Source organism: Paralichthys olivaceus, chromosome 22 (genome assembly GCF_024713975.1).
Source record: "Paralichthys olivaceus isolate ysfri-2021 chromosome 22, ASM2471397v2, whole genome shotgun sequence".
Lineage (NCBI taxonomy): Eukaryota > Metazoa > Chordata > Actinopteri > Pleuronectiformes > Paralichthyidae > Paralichthys > Paralichthys olivaceus.
In genome coordinates this window covers 16,972,501-16,998,969 of record NC_091114.1, presented here as the reverse complement: position 1 = coordinate 16,998,969, position 26,469 = coordinate 16,972,501, and the positions used below count along the sequence as shown (strand labels likewise).

Genomic DNA, 26,469 nt, shown 5'->3' with positions numbered 1-26,469 from the left:
TTTAACGTCTACTTTGATTATTTAATTTGGTTTGTGTCCCATCTGCTGACATGGAGGAGGTCTACGACCTGTACTGCAGCCAGACACCAGGGGGAGATCGAGAAACTCTGGCTTCAATTTCAGGATCCGTCCTGTCGTCCATCCTTAATTACAGTTTCAGGGACGCACAGATCTCAGATGTTTCTCAGCTGTGAGGTCATCAGTGAATTCTGCACAATCTGGTTGTGCAACAACGAACAGACGCTGATGTCGTGATAAACTATCTGAGCGACATCTGACTGATAAAACTGGTTCATATCTTTTATTGTCCCGACATCCTGGAATTTAATCACGAAGGTCATCACGTAATGTGAACAACTGGCGTCGCCGAGCCTTTAAAAGTCAGGAGGCAGGTGTTGAAGTGAGACCAGAGCTTCTCAGACCTGCTGCACGAACTCACAAGATGGAAAACAGTGAGTATGAATTATTATTTTAAATTCATGAGACGTCAAGATGATGTTGGGAACAGGAAAGAGAATATGGAGGCGAAAGAGTGCCCACAGAATAATTACTAGAGAATGATGAACAATTAAAACTAAAAATTCACAAAGAGAGATGCGACACCAGCGCTGCATGTTCTCGTTAATGTTCAATTAGTGCTGCTTCCTTCTGAAAATGTATCAGGATCTTTCCATAGTTAGAAAATGAGATTGTGAGAACAGAAACTCTGGTTAAAGACAGATCACCGTTTGTCTCTGGACCTCGGATGTGAAGGAAACACTGTGTAAGCTTTGAACGGCCGATTCCAAACGGCGGCCTGAAGATATCTGCAAAGACATTAGATTGATTTTGGACCAAAGAAATGTATTTCACTGAAATGGGCTGAAACTTTGATCGCACAATGCGACGCTGACCTCGGACAGATTTCAAAAGATAACCAGTCGAGCAGTAAACAAACTGTACGACTTTCACTGCTGGAACGACAGCGTTAGAGAAAATAAATGTTTTTAAACGAATTCTATATTATTATTAAGTTACTGTCAGTTAACATCATGGATCAAAACTTTTCTCCAAACATGATCAAGTAATTATTATTTTCTAATGTGTCAAACAAACAGACAAAAATAAACCGTCTCTTGTAAAGAGTGAAATGAGTTGAGATGATTAATGTTGATCAAAATATAAGAATTTAGATGAATCCATTAATCGACAAAAATATAAATAACATCTACTTTGATTAACTCAATGAAATTCTTCAATTGTTATTTACATTTTAAAGATTAAATAATTCATTTAAAAAATAAATGACAGAAAAATAATCATCTTCTACAACCGTCAGTGTCTCAAAGCACAAACACCAAGAGACGAGCAGAATGTAAAAGATTTTATTCTTGATAATAAAGTAAATAATTCTGGAAAATCTCTTTTTCTTACAATCACAATTTCTTAAATTGTTTAAAATCCAATAAGGTCAAATATTTGCGAAAGCTAACGACTTATTTTTCTGTTACCTACATTGATGACATTGATTTCTATCTCGTAGAGATAAAGACCATCGACTTCCACTTCCAGTCCAACAACACAGCCCATCACAGCGCTGAGATCTCAACCAAGCAGCTGATTGTGAGGCGGGGCCAGTCCTTCCTGCTGACGCTGACCATGATGCAACCTTTCAACGCCAGTGACCCGCTCGTCCTCACCGTGGAGACGGGTACGTCTCGTCCACCACGGACTCTCAGTGTCTCTAACAGTGGATCATTCAAATAGAATGAACTTTATAAATAAAGATTGACGACACGATGGCCCTGATAGTTGAAGCCAAATCTTCTCGATCGCCCCCTGGTGTCTGGCTGCAGTATAGCTCATTAACCACCTCCATGTTAGCAGATGGGACATGGACCAAACTAAAAAAATCACAGTAGACGTTAAACAAATGTAATTTCGGGTCCATCTCATCTCACTGAGTGTTTCTGATCATTTTGGATTGAATTAGTTAATTGATGAAATAAAACACGTCGTGATCGATCGTTGGGACGTTGATAAAGTACCAAGATTGAATTTTTGCTTAGCGTTTGATTTTGACCTCACGTCAGAAAGAAATGAAGAAAATCTGAGGTTTGACTTCAGTTTGACGAGAACACGTGAAATGAGTCATCCATGTGTCTCCTCCCTCACCCCGTCTCCACCTCAGGTTCTCATCCATCAGAGGAGCGCGGTACTCGCTCCAGGTTTGGGAACCCATCGCCCATGTACTCCAGAGACGTCAAGGCCATATGGAAGTACAGTATCGATGGGAGCGCCAACCTGCCGCGGGGCATCGTGACGCTGTCTGTGACTCCGCCTGCTGACGCTCCTGTAGGGAAGTACTCGCTGTCTGCACAGACCGAGATGAAAAGCGTCGCACTGGGAACCTTGGTGGTGCTCTTCAACCCCTGGTGCTCAGGTGATGAGACCAGAGTCACAAAGACGATTCATGAAACAACTAAATGCATCCACGTCGAGGTCGTCTCCACAAATCTGAGTTACACTCAAAACCAGTCTGCTCTCATGAGAAACCAAACTAATAATATATCGTGTTAAATGACAACTACTGTTTCAAACCTAATAATAAAGTTGGTTAGACGATTATCAGCTGTAACAAAAAATAGGACATTCAGTTATTATTCCTAGAAATGAGTGTGAGGTATATAAACAAGTTATTTCCAGACATGATTCTTTTATCACTTCCTGTGTCCGTGTTTTCTTTCAGTTTGCGTCTTTGTGGGTCGACCACATTTTCAATGAGGTGTAATTATGTTTGGTTCTTTACAGGTCGGTTGAAGATCTTAAATTCCACAACCTAAAAACATAACTTATGTATGAAGCTTTTAGAAGCTAGTGTGACATTGTGCTGCATGATTTAATTTGCAGATGACTGGGTTTATCTTCCTGATGAAAAAGAAAGAGAAGAATATGTGATGAACGAACAAGGAATCATCTACGTAGGAACGGCAGATTGGCCGATGCCAAGGGACTGGATCTTCGGACAGGTGAGCAACAAACCTGCCGAACATGTTGTTTACTTTGAACAATGAATGTCCTGAGTATCCAGGGTTCCCCTCAGCTTCAGCTTTACTCCCCCTGGAGGCCAAAGACTTGGACACTGCTCTGCATGTCAAGAAAAACATTGTTTATGGTGTGGAGCTGTCATGTCGGCCATCTTTATATAAATTCTATTGTGTACACAAACATCGACTTCAAAATCAGAATTAGACAGAGGAAACTAAAACCAGGATCATGCACCTGAACCTGCTCGGGCCTGAACCGCATCAGCTCTGATCTGTATCTTCTTCCCCAGTTTGAGGAGGACATGGTGGACATTTGTTTCAAGTTGCTGGACGTCAACCCAAAGCACACGAAAGACCCAGCCGATGACGTCTCTGCTCGCTGTAACCCCATCTACGTTAGCCGTGTGATCAGCGCCATGGTAGCACCAGTTTTTTGTTTTTACGATGATGAAGTGTGATTTCCTTTCTGTTTCATTTGATCCATTTACCACAATTTCTTTTTACAGAAAACAATGGAGTACTTTTAATTGTGGCAGTCTCAACATTTGCTTAAAGAACAGTTACTTTGCATTAATCGCAGTATTTGATCGAACCTCTAGATCAACTGTAACGATGGTGATCGTGGAGTGTTGATGGGAAAGTGGGGTGAAGATTATAATGATGGAGAAAGGCCCAACTCCTGGCTCGGCAGCGTCCGCATCCTTCGGAAGTGGTACAAAGCAAACTGTCACCACGTCAAGTACGGACAGTGCTGGGTGTTCGCTGGTGTGATGTGCACAGGTACCGTATGAGGTGTGACGTGCACAGGTACCGTATGAGGTGTGACGTGCACAGGTACCGTACTGTTTGACGTCATCATTAACTCGGAGGTTTAATTTTATTGTTTGTTTCCAGTGATGCGGTTCCTTGGCATCCCCTGCCGCGTGGTCACCAACTTCGAGTCGGCTCACGACAAAAACAATAATCTCACTATCGATAAGTTTTATGACGTACAAGGAGCACAGTCTGAGGAGTCCGACAGCGTCTGGTAAGAGAAGCAGTTCAGACAGATGATACCCGAGGAAACTGCCAGAGTTCTCTTCTGTTTTGTTGTTTTTTTGAATCACTCATAAAAACAGTATCAGATCAACAGTAGAAGCAGGAAACAGTAACTAATTGCAACCAATCAGACGACCAGAAAAAACAACACGGACCATAACATTCCACCCGACCAACTCTTCTGTGTCATGGCAGGAACTTCCATGTGTGGGTGGAGGGATGGATGAAGCGACCAGACCTCAAGAAAGGTGACATCTATGACGGTTGGCAGGTCTTGGATCCAACACCACAGGAATTGAGTGACGGTGAACAGTTGCCAAAACAAACTTTCATTAAAGTGTCTCGCTGGGTTCAGTCGCAGGCTCAGGCTGGTTTTCAGAAGTCAAGCTTTGTTTTTCCTCACCACAGGACGACACTGCTGCGGTCCAGCCCCGGTCAACGCCATCCTCCGAGGTGAAACTAACCTCAAGTACGATGTGCCGTTTGTCTTTGCTGAGGTCAACGCTGACATTGTCAAATGGATGGTCCGTACCAAAGCTCAATATTCACCAATAAGACAAAACAATATGCTCCTTTATTTATCTTCCTCACGACTCAGAATAAAAGACAAGCTCCTTTGTTCTGTTCTCTTCTCAGGTCAATGCTAATGGTTCTAAGTGGAAGATGCACTCCGACACCACGCAAGTGGGTCAGAACATCTCAACCAAAGCTGTTGGCTACAGCTTGAGAACTGATCTCACAAATGTCTACAAACACAGAGAAGGTCAGTTTCTCACAGTACAACCTGACAGAAGAACATCACGGGAAACACGTCAGACAGTCGGAGATGTTCTCTTCTTGAGACATTCAGCACAAATTCATCTCCACAGAACTAGAATCTTAAATTCCCACTTTACAAAATATTGCAAAAAGCTAAAAACACAGGAATGATATGAGTTCCCCCGAGCAGCATCCTAGCAACTGCCCCATGATCACTATTTCTATCAATCATCCAAGGTAAACATTTGACAGCCAATGACTAATTCCCTAAATCAACTTCTTCCTGTAAACAGTTTGATGGTTCCGTGATTTAGAAAAGGGAGAACTGTTGCTAACCCACGTAATTCAAAAAAACAAGCAGTAGTTACTAGTGATCAAGAGCCCCGACGTTAATTAAAGGTGTTCCACAAAGCTCTATCCTTGGTCCTCTTCTCTTCACTCGAGACAATACATCAACACAATGAAACACGTGAAGCAGCAGCTTGATTAAAGTGAGTCTGATTAAAGTGAGTGTGATTAAAGTGAGTGTGAACGTGGAGAACGTTTCCTCCTTCGCTCCCTGAGCGTCTGTTCTCTCTCTCTGCTGAGTGGGTTCATCTCCTGAGAGAACAAGTGACTGAGAGTCTCCATCAGCTGAAGAGTGAAGCTGAACTGAGATCAGTTCTTAACAACCAGAGTTTATCTCCAATGTTCAGCAGAAACTTTAAACATGAAGAATCTGAGCAGTTTGTTGCAGCAGCAGCTCTGCTGGGTCAGGAAGCAGAGGATCACCATCAGCTCCAGACGGTTTCATTGAACATTTCTGTCTCGTTTCTTTACCCTGTGACATGTTCTGCTTTGTCCCGACAGGAAGTTCAGCTGAGCGACGAGTCTTCGACCGTGCGGTCAACAAACTGAACTCAGCGCATGATCAAGCAGGTGCTGCAGAAACGGAGCCGCTGAAGTTGGAGATGAAAATTGAAAAGGTGAAACCTCTGCTGCTGCTCAGGAGCTAAGTGTTTATTGTTCCGTCGGGGAACCGTCTCCGTGAGCATCCTGTGTATAATGAAAACAGACCCAGCAGCTAGACAGCGTTACTTTAAATATTCTTGTCTACTACTACATGCACTTCTAGAAACGGAGGTCTCAATACCAAACTTCAGCACTTTTGGTCACATCCATCTAAAAAGACATGATATTTATTGAGTACCCAGGTTTTTAGGGTAGCTTTAAGTATTAAGAGTTTCCAATGTCACAACTGAAATAAAACACAGAAACAGATTTTAGATTTTTTCTGGCAGAAGGAAAGAAATGAAAATATCGGAGTTTTCTATTTTTCAGATCAGGGTGCAGATCGGTCAGGACATTCATCTGAGGCTGACGTTGGTCAACAAAGATCCCAGCAGCAGGACTATGTCCCTCTTCATCAATGCCCAGGGAAAGAGGTACAACGGAGCAACAGCATTCCACATCCTGAACACAAGGGAGGAGAAGCTGCTGCCCTCAGGACAAGGTCTGCAAACATTCTCTTACACTTTGCCTCCATATTAGAGTTTCATGTTTTAAAGGTCGGACATTGTGAGCTCATCTCATTTTGGTTCTGTGTTGCTGGTCTACATGGCCCACGAAGGCCCCTGAATCTAAAATATCCCACGTCAACACACTGCATGCTCGGCGATGTGATTTTACTTCTGTGTCCGACAGAGGTGATCCTCCCGATCCAGATTCCCTTCCTGACCTACAGTCAACACATGGCCAAGTGTGACAGCATCAAGGTTATAGCCGTGGCCATGGACAAGAACAATCCTAACGACGTCTTTGAGACGGAGACTAACGTCTCCATGCAGTATCCGGCCCTCTCTATGAAGGTCAGTACAGTCCCCGGTGGTTCGTCATGTCTGGTTTCACACCCCGGTGATGGTGTCGTTTTCTAATCAAGAGAGGAGATCTTTGTTTTCACAGTAACTGAGCTTACAAACAGGTTCTGTCCGTTTCTCTGTGATGCAACAGAACGTCGGTCAGTCCAGCTCATCCTCCAACGGCCCGTTAGATTCATTCATTCATTCAACCAAGCTGAACCACACCCTCAGATCCGTCAATCAAAATGTAAAAAAAAAACGTCCCATCTCAGAATGAAATTACACGAATCACAGATCCTGGTTCATTTCATCACTTCTTCCACTTCCACCAGGTTCACTGGAAATCTGTCCAGTAGTTTTTGAGTGAGACAAACAGACGTGACGACGTTACACTCGTCTCAGTGATTCAGAATCTGCTGTGTTGCTGAAATGTTCAATTCTATTGACTCTTCGATGTTTTAGGTTTTGGGCGAGGCGCGTCTGTTCCACAAGATGACGATGGAGGTGATGATCACTAACCCGCTCAGTGTCCCGCTGAGAGACTGCTGCATGACGCTCACTGGCAGTGGCATGTACAAGTTTACCTCATTGGAGAGGTTAGTATGTTGTTAGTATGTTGTGAACCTCAGTTTATCACAGGTGTCGATTTCTGCTGCACTTTAACGTCACCATTATTCTGCACTTTAATAAATTTGCCATAAAAAAATTGAATTTGTTTTTTCAAAGTGAAAAGTTGTATTTACGTGTTTTGGGAAATTTGGTGCAGTTACACCTTTTTTCTTTTGCTTATTTGAAAACTTTCATTTTACAAAATAAACAAAACAGAAGAGATTTTCAACTTTACGTCAATTTTAATGTAAAATATCAAAACTCAGTTCGATTTCTTTGTCAGAAGGTTTGATAACAACGTCGCAGGAATCACTGACGATGTCTTTCTTTCAAACATAAAAATCTACAGCGACAAACTGAGCTGCGGCGTGATTTTTAACCACGAACACGTGTTTTCAGTAAAATCCAGGAGTTGGGGCCGAACTCCACATGGAGGCTGATAATCGTTTCAACGCCGTCCAAGCTCGGGCCGAGGATGGTGGTGGCCGACTTCGACTGCAGCGCCTTCAGAGACGTTGTGGGCAGCTGCGTTATCCACGTCAGTCCCTGAAGCTCCGCCCATGTGTTGATTTAACAAACAGGAACTCGTCACATATAATTCATGCTGTGGTTTTATGGGTTTATTTTATAGATGAATGGTGAAAATTGTCTGAATCAATCAAATGTTTCTGTTTTTCTGCTGTTTGTTTAGTTTCAGCTTGAAAAACCTCAGAAATGATTATTTTCTTTTGTATGTTGATTATTCCTCCACTTTATGTTTTGGGAATATTGAGCGACAACAGGGACGAAGTCTTTTTAATGAAACTTAACATCAGTTGTTACTTTGACTTTATAACGTTCTGAATATTTTGAGCTGAATGTGAAACACCCAGTTTTTATTGAAGCTCATCGAAGGTCAAACGTTTAATTTGTAGAAATGTTGAATGTGATTATTATAAAGAAATGGAATCCATGGCAACAGTCTGTGATACCAGCTGATTAAGTGATCAATACAAATGTTTCTTACACTTTTACTGTTTTCAGTGATTCTGTCTTAGTCAAGACAAGTCAAAGTCTTAATTTACCCAGAATTCAAGCTAAATGCACGACTATGGGCGGCGGCCATCGTGTTGATGTTGGCAGACTCAGGGTTGATAAATATAATATACTAATGTTCCTTCACACAGAATTCAGTCAGAGGCTTTTACAGGAGGAAACTGGGAAATCTCTTGTTTTTTAAGATACGTCACATGACAACAAAAGATGTTTGACACGTGTGACCCAGAGACTGTAGCTACAGACGGACGACACGTTTCCACTTCCAAAATATTTCGGATACCTTCCCCGCCATCGTGTCCTTTTGACGTCATTGACAGTCAGAGGCCGTTCAGTCGTGATCGTGGAGCGGAGACGTGCTATCAAGGTCCCACCCACACCTGTGTGCGACATGAGTCAGCTGTCAATCATCTTGTCTCCGTCTGTTTTTATATCATCAAATAACAAATGAAACCAAACTGACGAGAAACACTTGAACAAACATCAGAGAGAAGAACGAGCTGAAACGACAGAAACATCTTTGACAAACATTTATTTAACTTTGATTTGTTTAGTTTGGATTGTGTCCCTTCTGCTAACATGGAGGAAATGTATGACCTGGCCAGCCACCAGGGGGCGATACAGACGTTTTGACTTCACTTTTGGAGGCGTTATGTCGTCCATCTTTATTTAAAGTCTCTGTTGTGAACTGCTGCAAATACATATGTGTAGAATCTTTACTGCACATTAAAAGTGTGGTCGACGATGGAGCGTTGCAACGTGTGTGTGTTTGTGTGTGAGTGTGTTTGTGTTGATGTGTGTGTGAGTGTGTGTTGATGTGTGTGTGAGTGTGTGTGTTGATGTGTGTGTGTGTGTGTGTGTGCAGTAGTATCGGATGCAGAGTGTTTCTGTTCGTGCAGTCGTGCATAAACAGCTTCACTAATGTGGAAGCAAAGAGCAGACGTCGTGGATCAGGAGTAAACACACACACACACACACACACACACACACACACACACCAGACTCAGCAGGACTGTAGACGGAGCAGTTCTACTTGATTCTTGTTACAATTAACGATTGTTGGTTTAATAACACAACAAGTACAACCAGTAACTTCCACAGTGACCGTTGCTGGAAACCAGTGAGTCGTACGAGCCAGTGACTGAGGTAAGAACCTGACTCTATTTCTGTTGGTGCCTTTAAGTTTCCCATGTGTACGTTTGGCCACTAGGGGTCACTCAATCAAAACAATAACAACAGATCGAGTTTGATGATGTCACAAAGTAGTGTGGGATCATGGGAGTTGTTGTGAAAATCCTGCTCACAGATGATGTCGTTTCTGTGGCGTTTGATATAAATACATGTAAAAACATCGTCTGTCTCCTCGAGGTTTAACTCTATAAATAATAAACTTAGCAACAGACGCACACTATCGGCTGCTGTAAACCGATCCACAGCCACGACAGTTCCCTACGTAACTTCATGTTTTTACCAGAAACTGCGTAAAGCTGGACGCCGTCTCTCCACTTCTTCACATTGACGGAAACCATCTTTGACAAACATTTATTTATTTATCATCTAATTGGATTTTTTTTTCTACTAACATGGAGGAGGAGAGATTCATGACCTATACTGCAGCCGGCCACCAGGGGGCGATGGAGAGGATTTGACCTTTGTGAGCTGTCATGTCTGTGTAACAAAGGAGGAACCAGCTCTGACGTCTGTTTCTAAACAAGCTGACGTTTAAGAAAAGGTTCAGTAAACTGATCTTTTCCAGTTTCAGCAAAGGTCAAAGTTCAGGAGGAATTTCTAACGACAGGAAGTGTGTGTGAAACTTCTGAATATTTAATCGAGACAAAGACGAACGTTCTGGACGAATGATTTATCACTTTGTGTGTTTGAATGATTAAATAGTTCAGTTATTGAAGAAATTGATTTATAATTGATAAGATTATGAAAGAAAATAATGAGTGAATAAATTATTGATCAGAGCAAATGATACAGCAGCTGAAGTTCCACAACATCATTATGAGATTATCTCTCACACACACACACACACACACACACACACACACACAGACACACACAGACACACACACACACACCTGTACTGACTGAAGAGTTAAAAGTATTTATGTGTTTTGCTCGTAGATGTCGTGGCGTCCGTCTTTCCGCTGCTCAAAGTTTCGCCACATCTTCGGAAAACCGGCAACCAAGGAGCACAGCTACGACGGCGTGCCAATCACACGCAGTGTCCATGACAACCACCACTGCTCAGCCAATCCCTGCTTCATCGCCGTGGTGACCGAATGTGCCGGGGGCGGGTCCTTTCTAGTCCTGCCCATCCATCATGTGTGTTTGTTTATTATTTTGATCAACTTTTTAAATTTCATATTAAATGAACGTGTTGTAAAACAGCTGCTCTCTCTCTCTCTGTCTCTCTCTCTCTCCCTCTCTCTCCCTCTGTCTCTCCCTCTGTCTCTCCCTCTCTCTCTGTCTCTCTCTCTCTCCCTCTGTCTCTCCCTCTCTCTCCCTCTGTCTCTCTCTCTCTTTCTCTCTCTCTCTGTCTCTCTCTCTCTCCCTCTGTCTCTCTCTCTCTCTCTCCCTCTGTCTCTCTCCCTCTGTCTCTCTCTCTCTCTCTCCCTCTGTCTCTCTCTCTCTCCCTCTTTCTCTCTCTCCCTCCCTCTCTCTCTCCCTCTGTCTCTCTCTCTCTCTCCCTCTGTCTCTCCCTCTGTCTCTCTCTCTCTCCCTCTGTCTCTCTCTCTCTCAGACAGGGAGGGTGGATCCTCAGCACCCCCGGGTGTGTGGTCACAGTGGACGAGTCCTGGACGTCAAATGGAACCCGTTTGACGATCACTGCGTCGCCTCGTGCTCCGAGGACTGCACCGTACGGTCCTGTTATTATCAGTTATTAATAATAATCTAACATTAATATTATGATTCATCTTCTTCAAACGCTGTGGATTCAGACTCTTCAGGTCGGACTGAGGTTCAGTTTAAGTTCATCAGAGGTTCAGTTGACACAAACCAGGATATGTGCGTGTTCGCAGGTTAAGATCTGGGACATCCCCGTCTGTGGCGTCCAACAGAACTTAACCAAGGCCAGGAAGACTCTGATTGGTCACTCCAGGAGGGTGGGGCTCATTGAGTGGCATCCAACAGCTGACAACCTGCTGCTTAGCTCCGCCTACGACTACAAGGTCAGGAGCCTCATTGGTCCGTGGCAGAATTACAGATGTGACTGAATGTTGAAATGTTGAAATGATTGAAAAGACATCACATCTGTATTTGTGTCACTTCCTGTTCACATTTTCATTCTGGGCCAGTTGTGTCACCCAAAATGTATTTTCAAGGTTTTCAGCAGAATCTTTTTAACATGTGGTTCAGTCTAATGTCACCGTGTTGATTGAAGCCGTTAAAGAGATCAGTGTTTCACCTTCAGCCCTGAGTCCGTCTCTTTGTCCCAGGTCCTCCTCTGGGACGTGTCCCAGGCAGGTGCAGTGATCAGGCTCCCGGTCCGCGTGGTTCTGATGCCCGTCCACCACCGCTACCCGTCTGAGGCGCTGCTGCTGTCCGTCAGCTTCAACAGCGATGGCAGCAGGTTGGCGGTCTCGTCCAAAGACAGACGGGTTCGAGTCCTGGACCCGAGGACAGGAAAGATTTTACAAGTGTGTTTTGGAAGCGGTTGATTTTTCTGTGCGATTCGACTGAAAACAGAAAACAACATTTTTGATAATATTACCGATGTTTCTGCAGGTGTCCAGAAACAGGTCCCACAGGGCCAGTAAGGTTTTATACATCAGAGGGTTGAAGATGCTTCTGTCCACTGGCAGCTCGCCCTGGAACCACAGACAGATCGTCCTCTGGGACCCAGTGAGACACACGTCACATTCAGTAGATTCATTGACTGATTGATTGACAGGTGTATGAAATAGATTTACTCGCAGTAGACATGTCTGCATTTATACTACTACAAATATTATAATATATAATACATACTTATACTTAACTTCCAACAATCAGCAGCTTCTGCAACACAAACAGGTTTTATGTTGTTTATATTTACTAGATAAGAAGGTTCCAGAGTACGCTAACCACCTCGATGTGAGTGTGTTTCCTTCGGATGAAGCGAGTACGTGTCTGAATATTTGAAACCGACAAATGAATCTTACCATTCAAACAGACGTTGTTTGGTTCTCGTCTTCGCTGTGTGTCTGTTTGTAGAACAACTTATCTGAGCCTCTGTACGAGGAGGATTTGGACGGTTCTGCCGGAGTCCTCTTTCCGTTCTACGACCCCGACACTCACATGCTCTACTTGGCTGGAAAGGTCATTCAGTGCAGATGGTTGCTGTTTGAAATCGTGTCTTCACACTGTTGTGTCATTAAATCCCCAGATGATCAGACTCTACCTCAGATATTGTGTTTGTGCCGCAGGGCGACGGGAACATCCGGTTCTACGAGCTGAGCGCTGAGAAACCGTACATGAGCTTCCTCGGGGAGTTCCGGTCCCTGCAGCCACAGAAAGGACTCGGTGAGATCAAACACACAACACGTACAACTAACGTAAACTTACGATACTGAATAAACTCCAATAACGTACAAAGGATGGATGAGACAAATATTTACTGTTCGTCTGTCTCGTTTTCTCAAACAAACCATTTAACGAAGAATATTAGTTTAGGAAAAGACCAACTAATGTGAGCTATACCAGCACAAGCTAGCTAGCTAAACCATTGTTTGAAAAAGACAAACTTACAAACAGTGGTGGGACGAGTAAACTGAAACAGTACTCAAGTAGAAGTATTGTTACTTTAGAATTATAACAACTCAAGTACAAGTTGTTGTTTTCATTATAAATGTCATTAGGAGTAAAAAGTATTCACAAATCAACTACTCTCAGAAGTACAATTTATTTAAATAATTACTCAGGTACGTGTAACGTGCTACCACCAACCTCTGCTCACGATAAACTTGGTTTAGAATAACATCAAGTCGATATCTACAAGACTCATCATAGGAAAGAGACCAACTGATATATAACAGGAATATTTACATCAGCTATCTATCTTCACCACGATTGATTTTTCTTTCTATAAAAAGTCCAAACGTCCTCTCACCTTTCAGGAGTGATGCCAAAACGTGGCCTGGACGTTAGCGTGTGCGAGGTTTTCCGATTCTATCGTCTGATTGCTGTCAAAGACCTGGTGGAGCCATTGTCCATGATCGTACCCCGAAAAGAAGTTAGCATAAAGGAAATCTAATGTGTTAATATATTTATATATAAGTTTATATATATATATGTTTATATGAAAAAAAAAAACTGTTCTTGCAGTCGGATGTTTTCCAAGAGGATCTGTACCCGATGACGGCTGGAAACCAGGCGGCCATGACGGCTCAGGAGTGGCTGTCAGGGATCGACAGGGGTCAGTAACCACCAGTGCTTTGATTCAAAGCAGTTCACAGGTTGGCTACATCCTGTTTCTCTCACAAAAACCCGTCTCTCACATCTCGGTCAGGACCCGTGCGGATGTCACTGAAGCCTGCGACTCGAGTAGCCAACCCTTACCCAGAAACCCCAGCTGAGAAGGGTGTGGTGAGGCAGCTGAGCAACCTCAGATTCCAGATGAGCCCAGCTGTGGGTGCGCTGACTGGGACACATGTGGACGTAATAGAAGAGGTAAAACTGTGACTGTGGCTTGGACCTTGTACCAGAAGGTAAAAAAAAAGTACTTCACCGTGGAACCGACAATCAAAACTCCCTCCTTTAACCGAAAAGGTCAAAGATGTCGAATCTAAGCTTCACAAGCTGCTGAATGCTGATCATCTCTCTCTAGGCGTTCCTCCGGGAGCAGCTGGCCTACCAGGACGCCAAATACCAAAGAGACCTGAGCGACCTGTCGGGGTGGCAACCAGATGAGACCCAGGTCCCGCTGTGGATGTACTGCTGCACCCCACACTGCTGCGAGCCTGCAGAGAGGCCGCCGCCCACCACCGAGAGCGAGGCGAGCATTAACGAGACATATCAATTATCAGAGAACCTTTGGGCCACGTTCTCCTTCTGAGTGACGAGAAACTTGTTCTTGGTTTTTCAGCTCCTGCAAACGTTTTACAGGCAGCAAGACGAGATCAGAGGCCTGAGGGAGCGACTCAGTCAGAGAGACGTCAGTATTTACCTCCGTCATTCTCAAACCTGACAACGTTAACAGAATCATAGTCTGGAAATAAAGATGGACGACAGGACAGCTCCCAAAAGCTAAGCCAACGCGTCTCAATCGGCCCCTGGTGGCTGGCTGCAGTATAGCCAAAACCGGTCATGATTGACAGCTGATAGTTGTGACAGGTCAGGGGCGGGACCTCAACATCACGGCTCGACTCCACAAACACAACTGCAAATGACGTCAAAAGCACAAGATGGCGTTTGTATCAGAGATATTTTAAAAGGGGAGGAAGTGGAGACGTGTCGTCCATCTTTATTTAGCGTCGAGATCAGAAGCGAGGGTAAACAACAGCTGAACATTTGGTCTCCGCCACACGAGCCGTTAAAAATGTGATCATTCGTTGAATTTATGCAGAAAACGACACAGTGCTGCCTCCTGTGGCCTGATCATGTAACGACACTGATGAAGACTTTTTATTTTGGCTCTGCAGGTGAGAATCGCTCAACTGGAGCTGGAGATCACAAACACCAGAAACAACATGAGAGCGACTTTCTGATTCAACCAATCGAACCTCAGCTGACGTTTCCACACAAAACAAAACAAACCCGACTTTTTAACACGTTAATAGATTCACTTTCAATGCTAAGTTCTGCGTCACGTCTGATTTCTTGGATTGATTATTGTTAATCATCTAATCAGACCACACACAAACACTTGGTTAATTAACACTAATTGTTAAAACTTATGTTCTTAACTTCTTAGAATATTCCATGAATCCTCGTTAGTGAGCTGGACAATCAAATAGAAATCTGGATTTAGTTGAATCTGGTTTCATCTGGATTTATGGTTGGAGAGATGAACTCTAGTAGAGCAGATAGACGATATCCTGATCTGAGTATTCACAAGTACGTCATAACCTTACAAGGAGAAAGTTGTACTTGAAAACAAAGTTGAACTATTACTAGAAGTTACAATGTAATGAAAAATAAAAATATAGAGTTGACTCACTTTCTTACACAATCGTTTCCTGAGTCTTGTTATTTGTGAAACTTAAATAACTTTTGCTGAACATTCCTCTTTTAAACATCTCCATCTACCACGACCGAGTCAAATCACAACTTCATTCTAAAAAGCTCAGGTTTTTTTCTCCTGTACAAACTATGTACAACATCGTCTTTCTGAGGATCTTAACTTATTTACTTTCTACAAGCAGAAAGACACAAAAACTACTGAACCACCGACACAAGATCACCAGAGATGAAGAAAACACTCTGCTGCATTTTGTTCTGAATAATTCACAATAAACAAATATATATAAATATGATAAACATATAGAGAGGATGATGTTAGAGTATACAATTCTGCATCTAGTGAATTTAAACGTTTCACGATTATTCTGCTCCGAGAAGAAGAAACTCAGTTTGTGGAAAACGAGAGGAGAGAGGGGGAGAGAGAGAGAGAGAGAGACACCAGGAGCAAAATGTTAAGATTTTATTTACAAAGTCCTTTTTGTTTTTTTATTAGTTTTTTCCTTTAACTTACAGAAAGTAAAAAAAAAAAAAACACAAATTCAACTAGTCAGTGTAAGTATGAAGGAACGACTGGATCTCTCCTGGAGAGAAAAGAAGAGAGGGAGAGAGAGATGAAGAGAGAGCGTGTCCCCAGACAACCATACAAAATTAAACAAAAACAATTTCTCTGAAAAAATATTTCTTTTAAAAAGCTCTGTTGGCAAAGAGAGAGAGAGAGAGAGGGAGAGAGAGAACAGTTTGCCCTGAGCGCGCTCGGCCTCGGGGGAATAGAATGGGGTGGGGGGTGGGGGTCGTCCGTCAGTGACATCACAGAACAGAGTGATGATGTCATAGAGGGAAGGATGGAAAGTGGGAGGTTGTTTTTGTGCATCCCAAAAGTGCCGTTACCTCCCATGAGCCCTTGCTCCATCTCCTTCAAAAGAAACAACCCAAACGTGTCATTTCTCACATTCTGTTAACATCGTTCACCAACGAGGAAACGTCCTGAAGACGGCGGATTTAGCAAATGTGATCGAGATGGTTTGTGATCTGGAAAAACAAAGAGGGAGCTAAAATCGACTTCTCCTTGTGACATCACATCCTGAAGTTTCCTGCCGGCTGTCGAGATGTAGCTCTCGAAAAATTTAACATTAAATTTTTCATCCAAGGTTCTGTTTCATTCTTTATTCTGAGAAAAAGCTTGAGACACAAAACGTGATCCCTGAATAAAGTTCAGATCGAACAGTGTTCGGCTGCATGTGGAGAAATAAAGACGTCACAGAGGAAACGATCTGGAGCTCAGTTTGATCCGTCCTGGACTCAAACAAGTCACTCGATGAGTTGATCAGAGTATTTATCTGCAGCGACTGTGATAATCACTCGACTGTTTATTTGTCAATTGAAAAGACAAAAAACGATGAAATGTCTGATTCCAGCTTCTAAAAGACGTTTAGAATAATCAGACATTAAAATGATTAATGGTGACAAATGATCGGCAGATAAACATCATTTATAAAAAAAAACGGAGATGGAGATAAATGTGTGAAGACGCCAGGAAGTAAAAAAGTTCTTGCGGGTTATTATCAGAATCTTTTGATGACCAGATTGACGGTGAGTGAGTTGATTAAATTGGATTTTATTACGCATTAAAGATTCAAACTGTGGGATGAGGACTAAAAAACTGGGATCAGGACAAAACCCTGATCGATGTTAACGCAGGTTGTTTCGATCTGTGAGATGACGAGAGCCCAGAGGAGGAGACCAGTGTCAGAACAGGGACGCAGCCCAGGAGTCGGCCGAGTGGGGGGGAGGGAGGGAGAGAGGGAGGGGCCAGTGTCGGAGGTGGGTGGGGTCACCGGGCGAGAGGTCAGCGGGTTTGCAGAGTCTCTTTGGATCCTAATCATCGTCCTCGTCCTCGTCGTCCTCCGGGTCCCTTTTCCTCTTCTCTCCTTTGGCCGGAGACGAGTCTTCGTCTGTGGAGGGAAATTTATCCAGAGTTTCATCATTATCTCAACTGTGGCAGCGACATATTCTATTTATAGACACATAAGAGACGTCATGACTGACAGCTGAGACTGGCTCCTGATTGGTCGAGAGCGTGCGTGTCACAGATGTATTTATTTAACGGGTTTTGGAAAGAGCTGCAGCGATAGGTCACAAACTGAGTTTTCAAAATGAACGTGTTTATTAATGAAAAGGTGACGAGGTATCACTCACCATCGTCCTCCTCATCGTCTTCATCCTCGTCATCATCCTCACTGTCGACGTCTCCGTTCACTTCTCCGTCCTGGAGACAGAAGTTCGTCTCATTATTCTCAACACTTACCGACACAAGGGGAAGATCAACAGCGCCCTCTGCTGCTCCACAAGGTACAGCACACATCATTACAGTGGGAATATCGAGTGAGTGTTAAACTTCAGACTCACCTCTTCATCAGCGCTGTCGTCATCATCATCTTCTTCAGCCACAACGTCCTCTTCATCCTCCTCCTCCTCTTCCTCAAAGTCCTCCGAGTCTCCCTCTGGAAAACAGGCTGAGTCATTTAAACACGACGACGACAAATTTCAAAAAGATTCAAAGGTGGACGACACAGGATGGTTCACGATAAAAAGGATTCGTGTTTGAGAGCATTGGATCAGAACACGACTGGAAAACAAAACAGACTCGATTAATCAATAAAAATCATGAAAAGATTCATCAATTGAACTGAATTTTTGATATAATTTGATGTTTCTTACTTTAAGATTATCTTTAATATTATCTGAGTCAAAGTTTCACATTTCTGCTTGAAAACATTCGATCATTGAATCGATGGTTCAACGATTATATTTGGATTAAACACTAATCAACAGATTCTTAGACAGAATAATAAATTCTATCCATTGAGCCTCACCCTCTTCGTCCTCGTCCTCGATGCCGTCTCCCTCTCCGTCAGAATCGGACGCTTCGCAGTCGTCGATGTCGTAGCCGTCCAGGTAGGTGAGCTGGGGGAGGAGCTTGAAGATGGACTCTCTGTAGTCGGCCAGGTTTGTCACCTCGCAGTTGAACAGGTCCAGACTCTTTAGCTGAGGCAACTTTTTCTGTTGGGGAGACGACACACGTTGTCACAGCTGCGACTCAGGATCCAACACAATTCCAGCTCAGTCAGGGCAGAGTAATATTTAATTATCATTTATATTTATTCAATAAGGGATGACGAGGCTGATGATGAGCTAACTCCACCCACCAGGGGCTCCAGGGTGCTGATATCTTTGAACTTGTTCCCGCTGAGGTTGAGGTGCGTTAGATTCACCAGTCGCTCGGCCAGGACCTCCAGACCGCCTGATATCCTGTTGTCACTGAGCTCCAGCTGCAGATGGAGGAAAACGTTCATTTCATTCACTGAAAACAAACGTCTGATCAAACGAGGGGGAAAGTTTCTGACTCTGACGATTTTCACTTTGAGTTAAGACCAAGAGAAAAATGATTGAAATATTTGAGGTTTGTCAGTTTGGTATTTTGTCTTTAGTTCATTGTACGAGTTTGTCGCTTCTGTTTTATTTATATTTGTTTCCTGCTTTGATGTGAACAAGAAGAAGATTTTTAAGTCGAGTTTGTTATAAGTTCAAAGTGAAATCTTTCGTCCTTTTTAACCAGAAGACATTTGAATGTGATTTAACACGTGTTCATCAACTCTCGGACCTCTGCAGTGGAAATGTTCCTCAAGTATCTACGTTGGTACTTTTACTTCCTGTGATGTCATTTCCTGGAGGATCTTCAAATGCTTAATGTCTTCAGCTTAAAGGTTCTGTGAGTAAATAAGTTATAAAAATTCTTCTATCGATGTGAGTTCTATAAACAGGAGGCAGAACGAACAGCTCATCAAGTGAAACTCTCAACAACCAGAAGAAACGAGATGAGCTCACTCGTCAGATTTTTCAGTTAATACTTTTGAATTCTAACTTTCTTGTTTATTTGATGACTTCTTTTGTGTTTTGTCCAGCTGATGGTGGAAATAGCCAACAGAGTGAGGCCTCCTGCTTCTTTTCTCATCTCTGTTGAGACTAAGACTTTTGAGCGCATGTAACAAAACGTGTCCCATGAGGTAGAAACAGATTTAATGTTGTTAACATGATGGTTTTTATCTTAGATCAGTTTAAACACACACGCTGTCGTTCACGTGGTCGTGCTACGTCAGAGGACGAGGCGGGTTCGTGCACTTCCTCTTACCTTCTTCAGTTTGTCCAGTTTGGGCAGGTCTGCGACGCTGGTCAGGCCGACGTTGATGAGGCTCAGCAGCTCCAGGTTGGAGAACTCCTCCGTGATCCCCTCGATCTTCCCTTCACTGGAGCGACAGTTGTCCAGAACCAGCTCCTGCACCTGAGGGGGCGGAGCGTTAGTCAGCCATTCGTTGACGACTCAGCAAGAAAGTGAAACTGTCCTGACGATGAAACCGAGTCCTTGAACCTTTAGTCAGATTTACCTGCTAGTTCAGAGCATAAGAGAAGTAACAGTTCCACACCCCCCCCCCCCCCCCACTCCAGGCTACATCCACAGCTTTAGTTTGAATATATATAAATATAAACTCTAGAGATTAGTCTGACGTCGTCTCATCTCTGGAGTTTTAGTTAAAACTGAAATGTGTAAATGTTGCTGATTTTCCAGTTTGAAAAATCTGAGTCTGCGTTTTAGTCTGGACGAAGAGAAACTGATGTTTGAAACGTAGACGCTGGCTGAGACTGATTCTGGTCACATGGCAGAAACAAGATGGAGAATCAGTGTCACTGAGCCCGTTGTCCTTGGTAACAGATGTTTACATGAGGACGAGGCCAGATGTTCTTACAAGAATCAGCAACAAGGACGAGGGGACACAAGGAGACGTTCAGGGTGAAGAGGACACATTCTCCATATTCACTCCGCCATCAAACTGCTGCTTTAAGGTGGAATAATGTGGATCCACGTGTTCACCAGGAGATTTTAAACCTTTCATCTGCAGATGGTTTTAAGGTGGAATGAAAACGTAAGTGTGCTCCTGAGGAGGACGCCGCTCAGAGAGCAGGAGTCTGCAGCTTCATGTTGGAACCGGTCCCGGTGTGTTTGTAAACTCCGGACACATGTGATGCTGCTCGGTTAGCTCCGCTGCTAACTCCCCGCTAACTAACGCTGCTCCTCCCGGGCTCTGCAACACAACCCACCGACAACAGGCCGCCCGGCCCCCGATCTGAACCCGCTCCACATCGGGATAAACCCGGGGAACCGTGTCCGAACCCGAGCTCACACTGGAGCCTCTGTAGCATGCTAGCAGCTAGCACGCTGCTGGCCCCGCGCCTTCAGCACACGGGCTCCGACTAATCTCTGGAGTGGCGCCGATATCGGCAGCGTCCATGTTTGTTTGTTAATATGTGAACGTGACGAGTCTGTTTCACTTTGAAAGCTCCAGCTTCACGCGGGATTCTCAGAACGAACTGAGATAGATTCACAGTTCTGAGATCGAAGCACAACTTCGTGTTCTGTTCAACAAGCTTGGAACAACGCACACCGCCCTCTCACTTCCAGGTGACTCCAGGCATTAGCCAGGCCCCAGACAAACGTATGTCCGCCTCACATGTTTAATTCATTTCACTCAAACACCAGCAGCTGAACAAAGTGACCAGTAAAGTGACACATGGAGAAATCAAAGAGTGATGAATGAAGGGGTGAATGAAGGGGTGAATGAAGGGGTGAGTAAAGTAGGAGACGAGCTGGATAAAGACAAAGTCAAGACGTAGATGATGGAAACAAGACGCGGTGAAAGACGCGGGGACAAGCCGCTGGGGAGAGGCGGTGAACCGGGTCAGTGAGCGCGGATCTCCGGGCAGAGAAGTGAACACTTTGATAAATCTGACGTAAATGCACAGAAAGAGTTAGTTCATTGTTCGGAGGTTTGTTCGGAGGAGGAAACACAGTTCGGCTCAGTTCGGCGGCTGCAGGCGCCATGTGCTCCTAACGTTACCCCGCAGCGCCTCCCACCAACAACCCGCCACACGAGCCCCGGGCCCGGCCTCACCTCTGTGGGTGACCGGTGTCGCAGCTCTAAGGAGACCCTCTTCTTCATGTCCATGGTCCTCAGCTTCTTCCTCGTGTCTGCGCACGAACCCGCGTGTTTCTGCTTCAACACGAGGAACCAGCGTGAAGCGCGTCCCCACAACAACACGACACTTCCGGGAAGCTTTTCAACGCAGAGCAGCGTGGATCCAAACCGGAAGTGAATCATTTGTTGTTACGGTCGAGTTTCCATCACACGCAGTGTTTCACCTTCGTGACGTCATGTTGTCAGTTTTTCATTAAAACAAACATCCCGCACGTTTCACGCTCGCTTTCTTTCACACCAAAGTTTTATTCTGAAGTGTACATGTTTTATTTCCGGTACGCACGGACAACTTGATCCAGGTCATGAACGCGCACGGACACGCGCCCGTGGCGCGCTTTAAAAGTGGGTCAAACCGTTTGTTGCTTTTAATTGTTCTAGAAAATATCAGAAATTTGAGATTTCAAACGCACATTGACGATTAAACTAATAATAGTTTTAATAGAATATAAACTAAAACAATAATAATAATAAAACATATTAAATCTGACCTTTCTCATATTCAAAATACATTTTTACTCATTACACAGCATAATAACTTATTTTTTCTTCTTTCAATGTTCTTAAAACTTAGTTTGTAGAAAACATCCTTGAATTATTGTTTTATTCAGAATCAAAGTACATGTATATATATATATATATATATATATATATATATGTATATATATATATATACATGTACTGAGGTACAGTTCTGGTTAATATATCTCTTTCTACATTTCAGGGGGGAAATCGTCTTTGTTTAACTCAACTACATTCATTTAACTCGCGTTCAGTCTCAAAATGTTAAAAGGTAAAATACATATAACATGTGATGTGTTATATTCCAGAGAATCAAACCCAGTGAGTGAGTCATGCTCGTGTTTTTCTGTTTTTATATACAGTCTATGGTTTGAACCAGTGAACAGTGTGAATATGTTCAAAAACTGTTTCATTAGTTAAATTCGCATTGAGTCTGTAAAGTTGTTTTTTTTAGGTGCATTTGAAAGCATCACATGTTTTTGTAAAAGGAGGGAAACGACTGCAGGCGGGAAACAAGGTTCTACAGCGCCACTAGCGGTTATATAGGAGAATTACACACAAACAGATCATCCATCCATCTATCTGTTCATCAGTCTATCTATCTATCTATCTATCTATCTATCTATCTATCTATCTATCTATCTATCTATCTATCCATCCGTCTATCTATCTGTTCATCAGTCTATCTATCTATCTGTCTGTCTGTCTGTCTGTCTATCCATCCATCCATCATCAATCTATCTCTATATAAATACAGACCATTTATCATTTATTTCTTTATTACGTTAAAGTTCATATTTCACGAGAAGCAGTTAAACGTACAGTGGTCTTCGATCATCGTCCACTGAGAGCGACAGTTAGTATCATGGCAACCACACCCCCTCCCCCACACAGTTGCCGAACCAATGAACAGGCAGGAATAAATAAATAAATAAATATACGTACAATACACAAATAAACAGCAACAACGTGTGCATATGCTAACACACACAGCTCACCAGAAGATAGCACGTTCCAAAGGCTGAGGGCAGTTTTATACATATACATTATATTTTATACAAACAGTTTCATGGAACAGCCACAGGTCAGAGCGAGGCCACGTCACAGAAACCACGGTTCAATTCCACAAAGGTTCTCTAACCTCATCTCTTTGGTTCAGTCTGATTTTACAAAACGATTCCGTGATCAAGAGGGTCATTGTTTTTTATTTCAAATGTTCTGAATTTAAAAGAATAAAAGTTGTGGTTGTGCTCAAAACTCCCCGAAGACACAATTAGACATTTTCACAAATATACGCATGAGACCAATGAGATCTATCATGTCCATTGGTTAAAGTACAGGGCTCGTTGATTTCCCCTGGTCCCTGACTTTTTGCTTAGCTAAGCTAAGCTAACTGTGTCCTGGCGTCATATTCAACATCCAGACACAAGAGACTTCTCTGAACCATCGAATGTCAAACTGGATTTTTCATAAAACTCCACAACACTTTCATTCTGCTTCCATTTGAACACCGAGAGACTCAAAGGCTGTTGTGGATCTTTCAAACAACAGTTTGTTGCTGAGCAACAGATCCGTCAGTCCCAGAGTGGACGTTGAATTGAGACGTAACGTGGCCGAGATCTGAGCCTCATGGAGGTGAGAGGGGGAAGTGCAGGGAAACACAACAAGTCCCTCATTGAGGTTCAAATACTGTTCACCACTGAGAAGAAACCAGCTCCGAAGAAAAGACGAGACAACAACCAGAGAAAATTAAATTAAAATCAGATTCAAGAAAGTTCAGAGACTCTTAAAGCACTTGGTAGTTTGAAGAAGAGCGTCACACAAAGAGCGTGAGCAAGTCAAACGTAAAAAAACAACTACAAGATAAATTAACTGGAAGAAAAATGAGTTTCAGCTCAAAGTTTGTTATTGTGTTGTTGTCACATGATTTAGAGAGAGAGAGAGAGAGAGAGACAGAAAGGGGTAAATGGATGGACAGACAGAGAGAGAGAGAGAGAGAGATGGATAGATAGATAGATAGATAGATAGATAGATAGATAGATAGATAGATAGATAGATAGATAGATAGATAGATAGATAGATAGATAGATAGATAAGACAGATAGATAGATAGATAGATAGATAGATAGATAGATAAGACAGATAGATAGATAGATAGATAGATAGATAGATAGATAGATAGATAGATAGATAGATAGATAGATAGATAGATAGATAGATAGATAGATAGATAGATAGATAGATGGATGGATAGATAGATAGATAGATAGATAGATGGATGGATAGATGGATAGATAGATAGATAGATAGATAGATAGATAGATAGATAGATAGATAGATAGATAGATAGATGGATGGATAGATAGATAGATAGATAGATAGATAGATTGTTTCAGAACCATCTCTTCTTCTTATCGAAACCTTTCATTTGATTGATTAATCATCATTTATTGTCTTTGTGATCAATCAACAGCTGATAGATTCGTTTTCATTGTTACTGTTTGTGTCAGAAAAACCATTAAAACACTTTTTATCCCTGAATCAAAAATGGTATCAGTGATATTTTGGAGTAAAATAATTCTGATTTCATCTTCACAATACAAAGATTAAGAATTTGAATATTTTTAAAATCAAAAGTTATCTTTGAAATTTTGAGATGATAAACCTTCGAACACGTCGAGTGGAAACATTCTGTATAAGTTCTTAAGTTCTTTGCATCATGTGGTTTGTTGGTCCAGTCACTGCCTGTAAACTCCTGCTCGTAGAAATGTACACACCAATTATTGAACTATATTTGTTTATAGTGTATTACAGTAATTGTGGGACAGTTTCATATTTAAAGCAATAAAAGACTGGATAAAAATGCTGTGTTAAAAACATCGCTTCGTGCAGTTCACAATGTTTTCTCTGTGGTTTTAAGAATGTGTTACGATGTTGAGATATTCTCTTTTCAGGCACTAAATATTTTACGTTGTATTAACAGTGTATCACCAAAGCACAAGTGCGGGAATGTTAAGCGAAGGGCTAGCTGGTTAGCCACACCAGGCACAGTAGCGTTAGCCACACTAGCATATATTCCTGCGGACGTTTGACCACGTACTAAATAACACCTGGATGGAAAAACCCTTTCATTTTTAATCAAACAATATTTTTCTACATATCAAATATTCAAACATTTAGGTTTTTGTTTTAACAAGTTATGAGAACAATCATTTAATCAACGTTGTTAACTTCAGTCTGTTCACATCACAGTCACATCTCTGACCCGATCATAAGAGTCGGTATGAACACGACACCACGATGTTTCCAACAAGTCATGAATTTAATAATTAGTCCTTCATGTTTGAAGCCTTTGAACAGAAACTCCTCATCGACTCGTTAGCATCAAGCCATAAACGCCGAAATGCAAAACTGAAAAGTTTGGAGTAACAAGCGACTTCACGTAAACTGAAGGTTAGCACTGTCTGTGAAACGTCATTCTGTTTGAGCGAATACGTGATAAATACTTGAATTGTTAATGAGCTTCAAGGTCTCAGAGTGGGCCCCTGAATACTGCTGATAATATTCATAGCTAGAGTAGAAAGTGTTATAGCTACTGCACTTCATCCTGCATGTGACGCACACAGAAAACTATCATGGATAATGGTTACAACCAGTAGTGAAACAATAATTTCAGTTTTGAATATTCAGATGTCATTTTATCCAATTTCCCTTAAAGCTATGATTGGTAATCCGAGAGCTGCGAGCAGGAACAGGCTATACTTTGAATCCCTCCCCCTCTCGTCGACCCCCTCATCAAAGCTCCTCCACCAAAACACTCGACCGGTCGCTGACAACTGCTCGAAGACGACTGTCGCTCGCTCATTTCTGGCTATCATTGAGTCATGTGACTGACTCATGTGACTGATAAGAACCAATCGGCGAGTCCGCGGCATTGTTTCAAAAGGTCTCAGTTTCTGTTTGTCCAGACTAAAACACAAACCTGGAGGTTTCAAAATTTTACCAGGACTCAAAATTCTAGTGACGCTAATGTTTCAAGAAAAATGTCCTGAACTTCAGAGAACTTTGGGGTTTCCACATGTGGGTTGTTGAATATTCATCAGAAGTAAAGACGCTGACACAGAAATTAAAAAAGAAATGAGCAGTAGGTCGTCCTGTATGTGGGTTTTCCCAGTTGGTCGTGGCAGTGGAAGATCGTCAACGACTCAAGTGCCCTTTTGCAAGGCAGTGAAAAGGAACAAGGTTGAACACTCAAGGAACTTGGGTTCTGGAGTGAAGATGATAAGAGCAGCTACCACTGTTCACGCAGTCCTGCATGCAAAAGCCACGAAGAAGACGACTCCACACAATACACAAAAAATACTGGATTTAGCACGGAAAGAAAAA

The 26,469-nt window shown here is 42.7% G+C and overlaps 4 protein-coding genes across 4 annotated transcripts in view; 2 read left to right on the top strand and 2 right to left on the bottom strand.

The window, feature by feature from the left end:
* Positions 1-33: 33 nt before the first annotated feature.
* On the top strand, positions 34-8,275 carry LOC109647127 (protein-glutamine gamma-glutamyltransferase 2-like). The gene is made up of 15 exons (XM_069518874.1): positions 34-452; positions 1,523-1,690; positions 2,171-2,422; positions 2,890-3,008; positions 3,317-3,445; positions 3,626-3,806; positions 3,921-4,053; positions 4,260-4,369; positions 4,473-4,588; positions 4,701-4,827; positions 5,673-5,788; positions 6,144-6,315; positions 6,507-6,670; positions 7,124-7,257; positions 7,670-8,275. Exons 1-15 carry the CDS (start codon positions 443-445, stop codon positions 7,818-7,820), a joined length of 2,082 nt encoding a protein of 693 aa, XP_069374975.1. The 5' UTR covers positions 34-442; the 3' UTR covers positions 7,821-8,275.
* A 2,151-nt stretch (positions 8,276-10,426) lies between these two features.
* Positions 10,427-15,135, top strand: coro2ab (coronin 2Ab). The gene is made up of 13 exons (XM_069518882.1): positions 10,427-10,636; positions 11,055-11,171; positions 11,335-11,484; positions 11,752-11,952; positions 12,041-12,157; positions 12,509-12,613; positions 12,721-12,817; positions 13,411-13,526; positions 13,619-13,709; positions 13,803-13,963; positions 14,121-14,288; positions 14,379-14,447; positions 14,935-15,135. The coding sequence occupies exons 1-13, from the start codon at positions 10,436-10,438 to the stop codon at positions 14,998-15,000; spliced, it is 1,659 nt and encodes a 552-aa protein (XP_069374983.1). The 5' UTR covers positions 10,427-10,435; the 3' UTR covers positions 15,001-15,135.
* A 785-nt stretch (positions 15,136-15,920) lies between these two features.
* On the bottom strand, positions 15,921-21,668 carry LOC109644558 (acidic leucine-rich nuclear phosphoprotein 32 family member B-like). The gene is made up of 7 exons (XM_020109962.2): positions 21,481-21,668; positions 19,665-19,814; positions 18,682-18,804; positions 18,349-18,535; positions 17,882-17,976; positions 17,672-17,741; positions 15,921-17,427 (listed from the first exon to the last, which is right to left on the bottom strand). Exons 1-7 carry the CDS (start codon positions 21,532-21,534, stop codon positions 17,351-17,353), a joined length of 756 nt encoding a protein of 251 aa, XP_019965521.1. The 5' UTR covers positions 21,535-21,668; the 3' UTR covers positions 15,921-17,350.
* A 1,176-nt stretch (positions 21,669-22,844) lies between these two features.
* The window catches only part of LOC109647185 (endophilin-A1-like), a 10,556-nt gene continuing 6,931 nt past the window's right edge, over positions 22,845-26,469 (bottom strand). The window contains exon 9 of the mRNA XM_069518881.1: positions 22,845-26,469. This exon is cut by the window's right edge and continues 1,244 nt beyond it. The gene's annotated coding sequence lies outside the window, so the exon portion shown is untranslated.

What these genes read in the sequence shown, in the direction of transcription:
- coro2ab (XM_069518882.1), top strand. Translation starts at nt 10,436, where the DNA reads ATGTCGTGGCGTCCGTCTTTCCGCTGCTCAAAGTTTCGCCACATCTTC. An exon ending in AGATCGTCCTCTGGGACCCA is followed by an intron (nt 12,158 to 12,508) that starts GTGAGACACACG and finishes GTCTGTTTGTAG; the next exon opens with AACAACTTATCTGAGCCTCT. An exon ending in GCAGCCACAGAAAGGACTCG is followed by an intron (nt 12,818 to 13,410) that starts GTGAGATCAAAC and finishes CTCACCTTTCAG; the next exon opens with GAGTGATGCCAAAACGTGGC.
- LOC109644558 (XM_020109962.2), bottom strand. Translation starts at nt 21,534, where the DNA reads ATGGACATGAAGAAGAGGGTCTCCTTAGAGCTGCGACACCGGTCACCC. An exon ending in GACACCGGTCACCCACAGAG is followed by an intron (nt 19,815 to 21,480) that starts GTGAGGCCGGGC and finishes CCGCCCCCTCAG; the next exon opens with GTGCAGGAGCTGGTTCTGGA. An exon ending in AACTGGACAAACTGAAGAAG is followed by an intron (nt 18,805 to 19,664) that starts GTAAGAGGAAGT and finishes CTCCATCTGCAG; the next exon opens with CTGGAGCTCAGTGACAACAG.
- LOC109647127 (XM_069518874.1), top strand. An exon ending in CTGACATTGTCAAATGGATG is followed by an intron (nt 4,589 to 4,700) that starts GTCCGTACCAAA and finishes TTCTCTTCTCAG; the next exon opens with GTCAATGCTAATGGTTCTAA. An exon ending in TGTCTACAAACACAGAGAAG is followed by an intron (nt 4,828 to 5,672) that starts GTCAGTTTCTCA and finishes TTGTCCCGACAG; the next exon opens with GAAGTTCAGCTGAGCGACGA.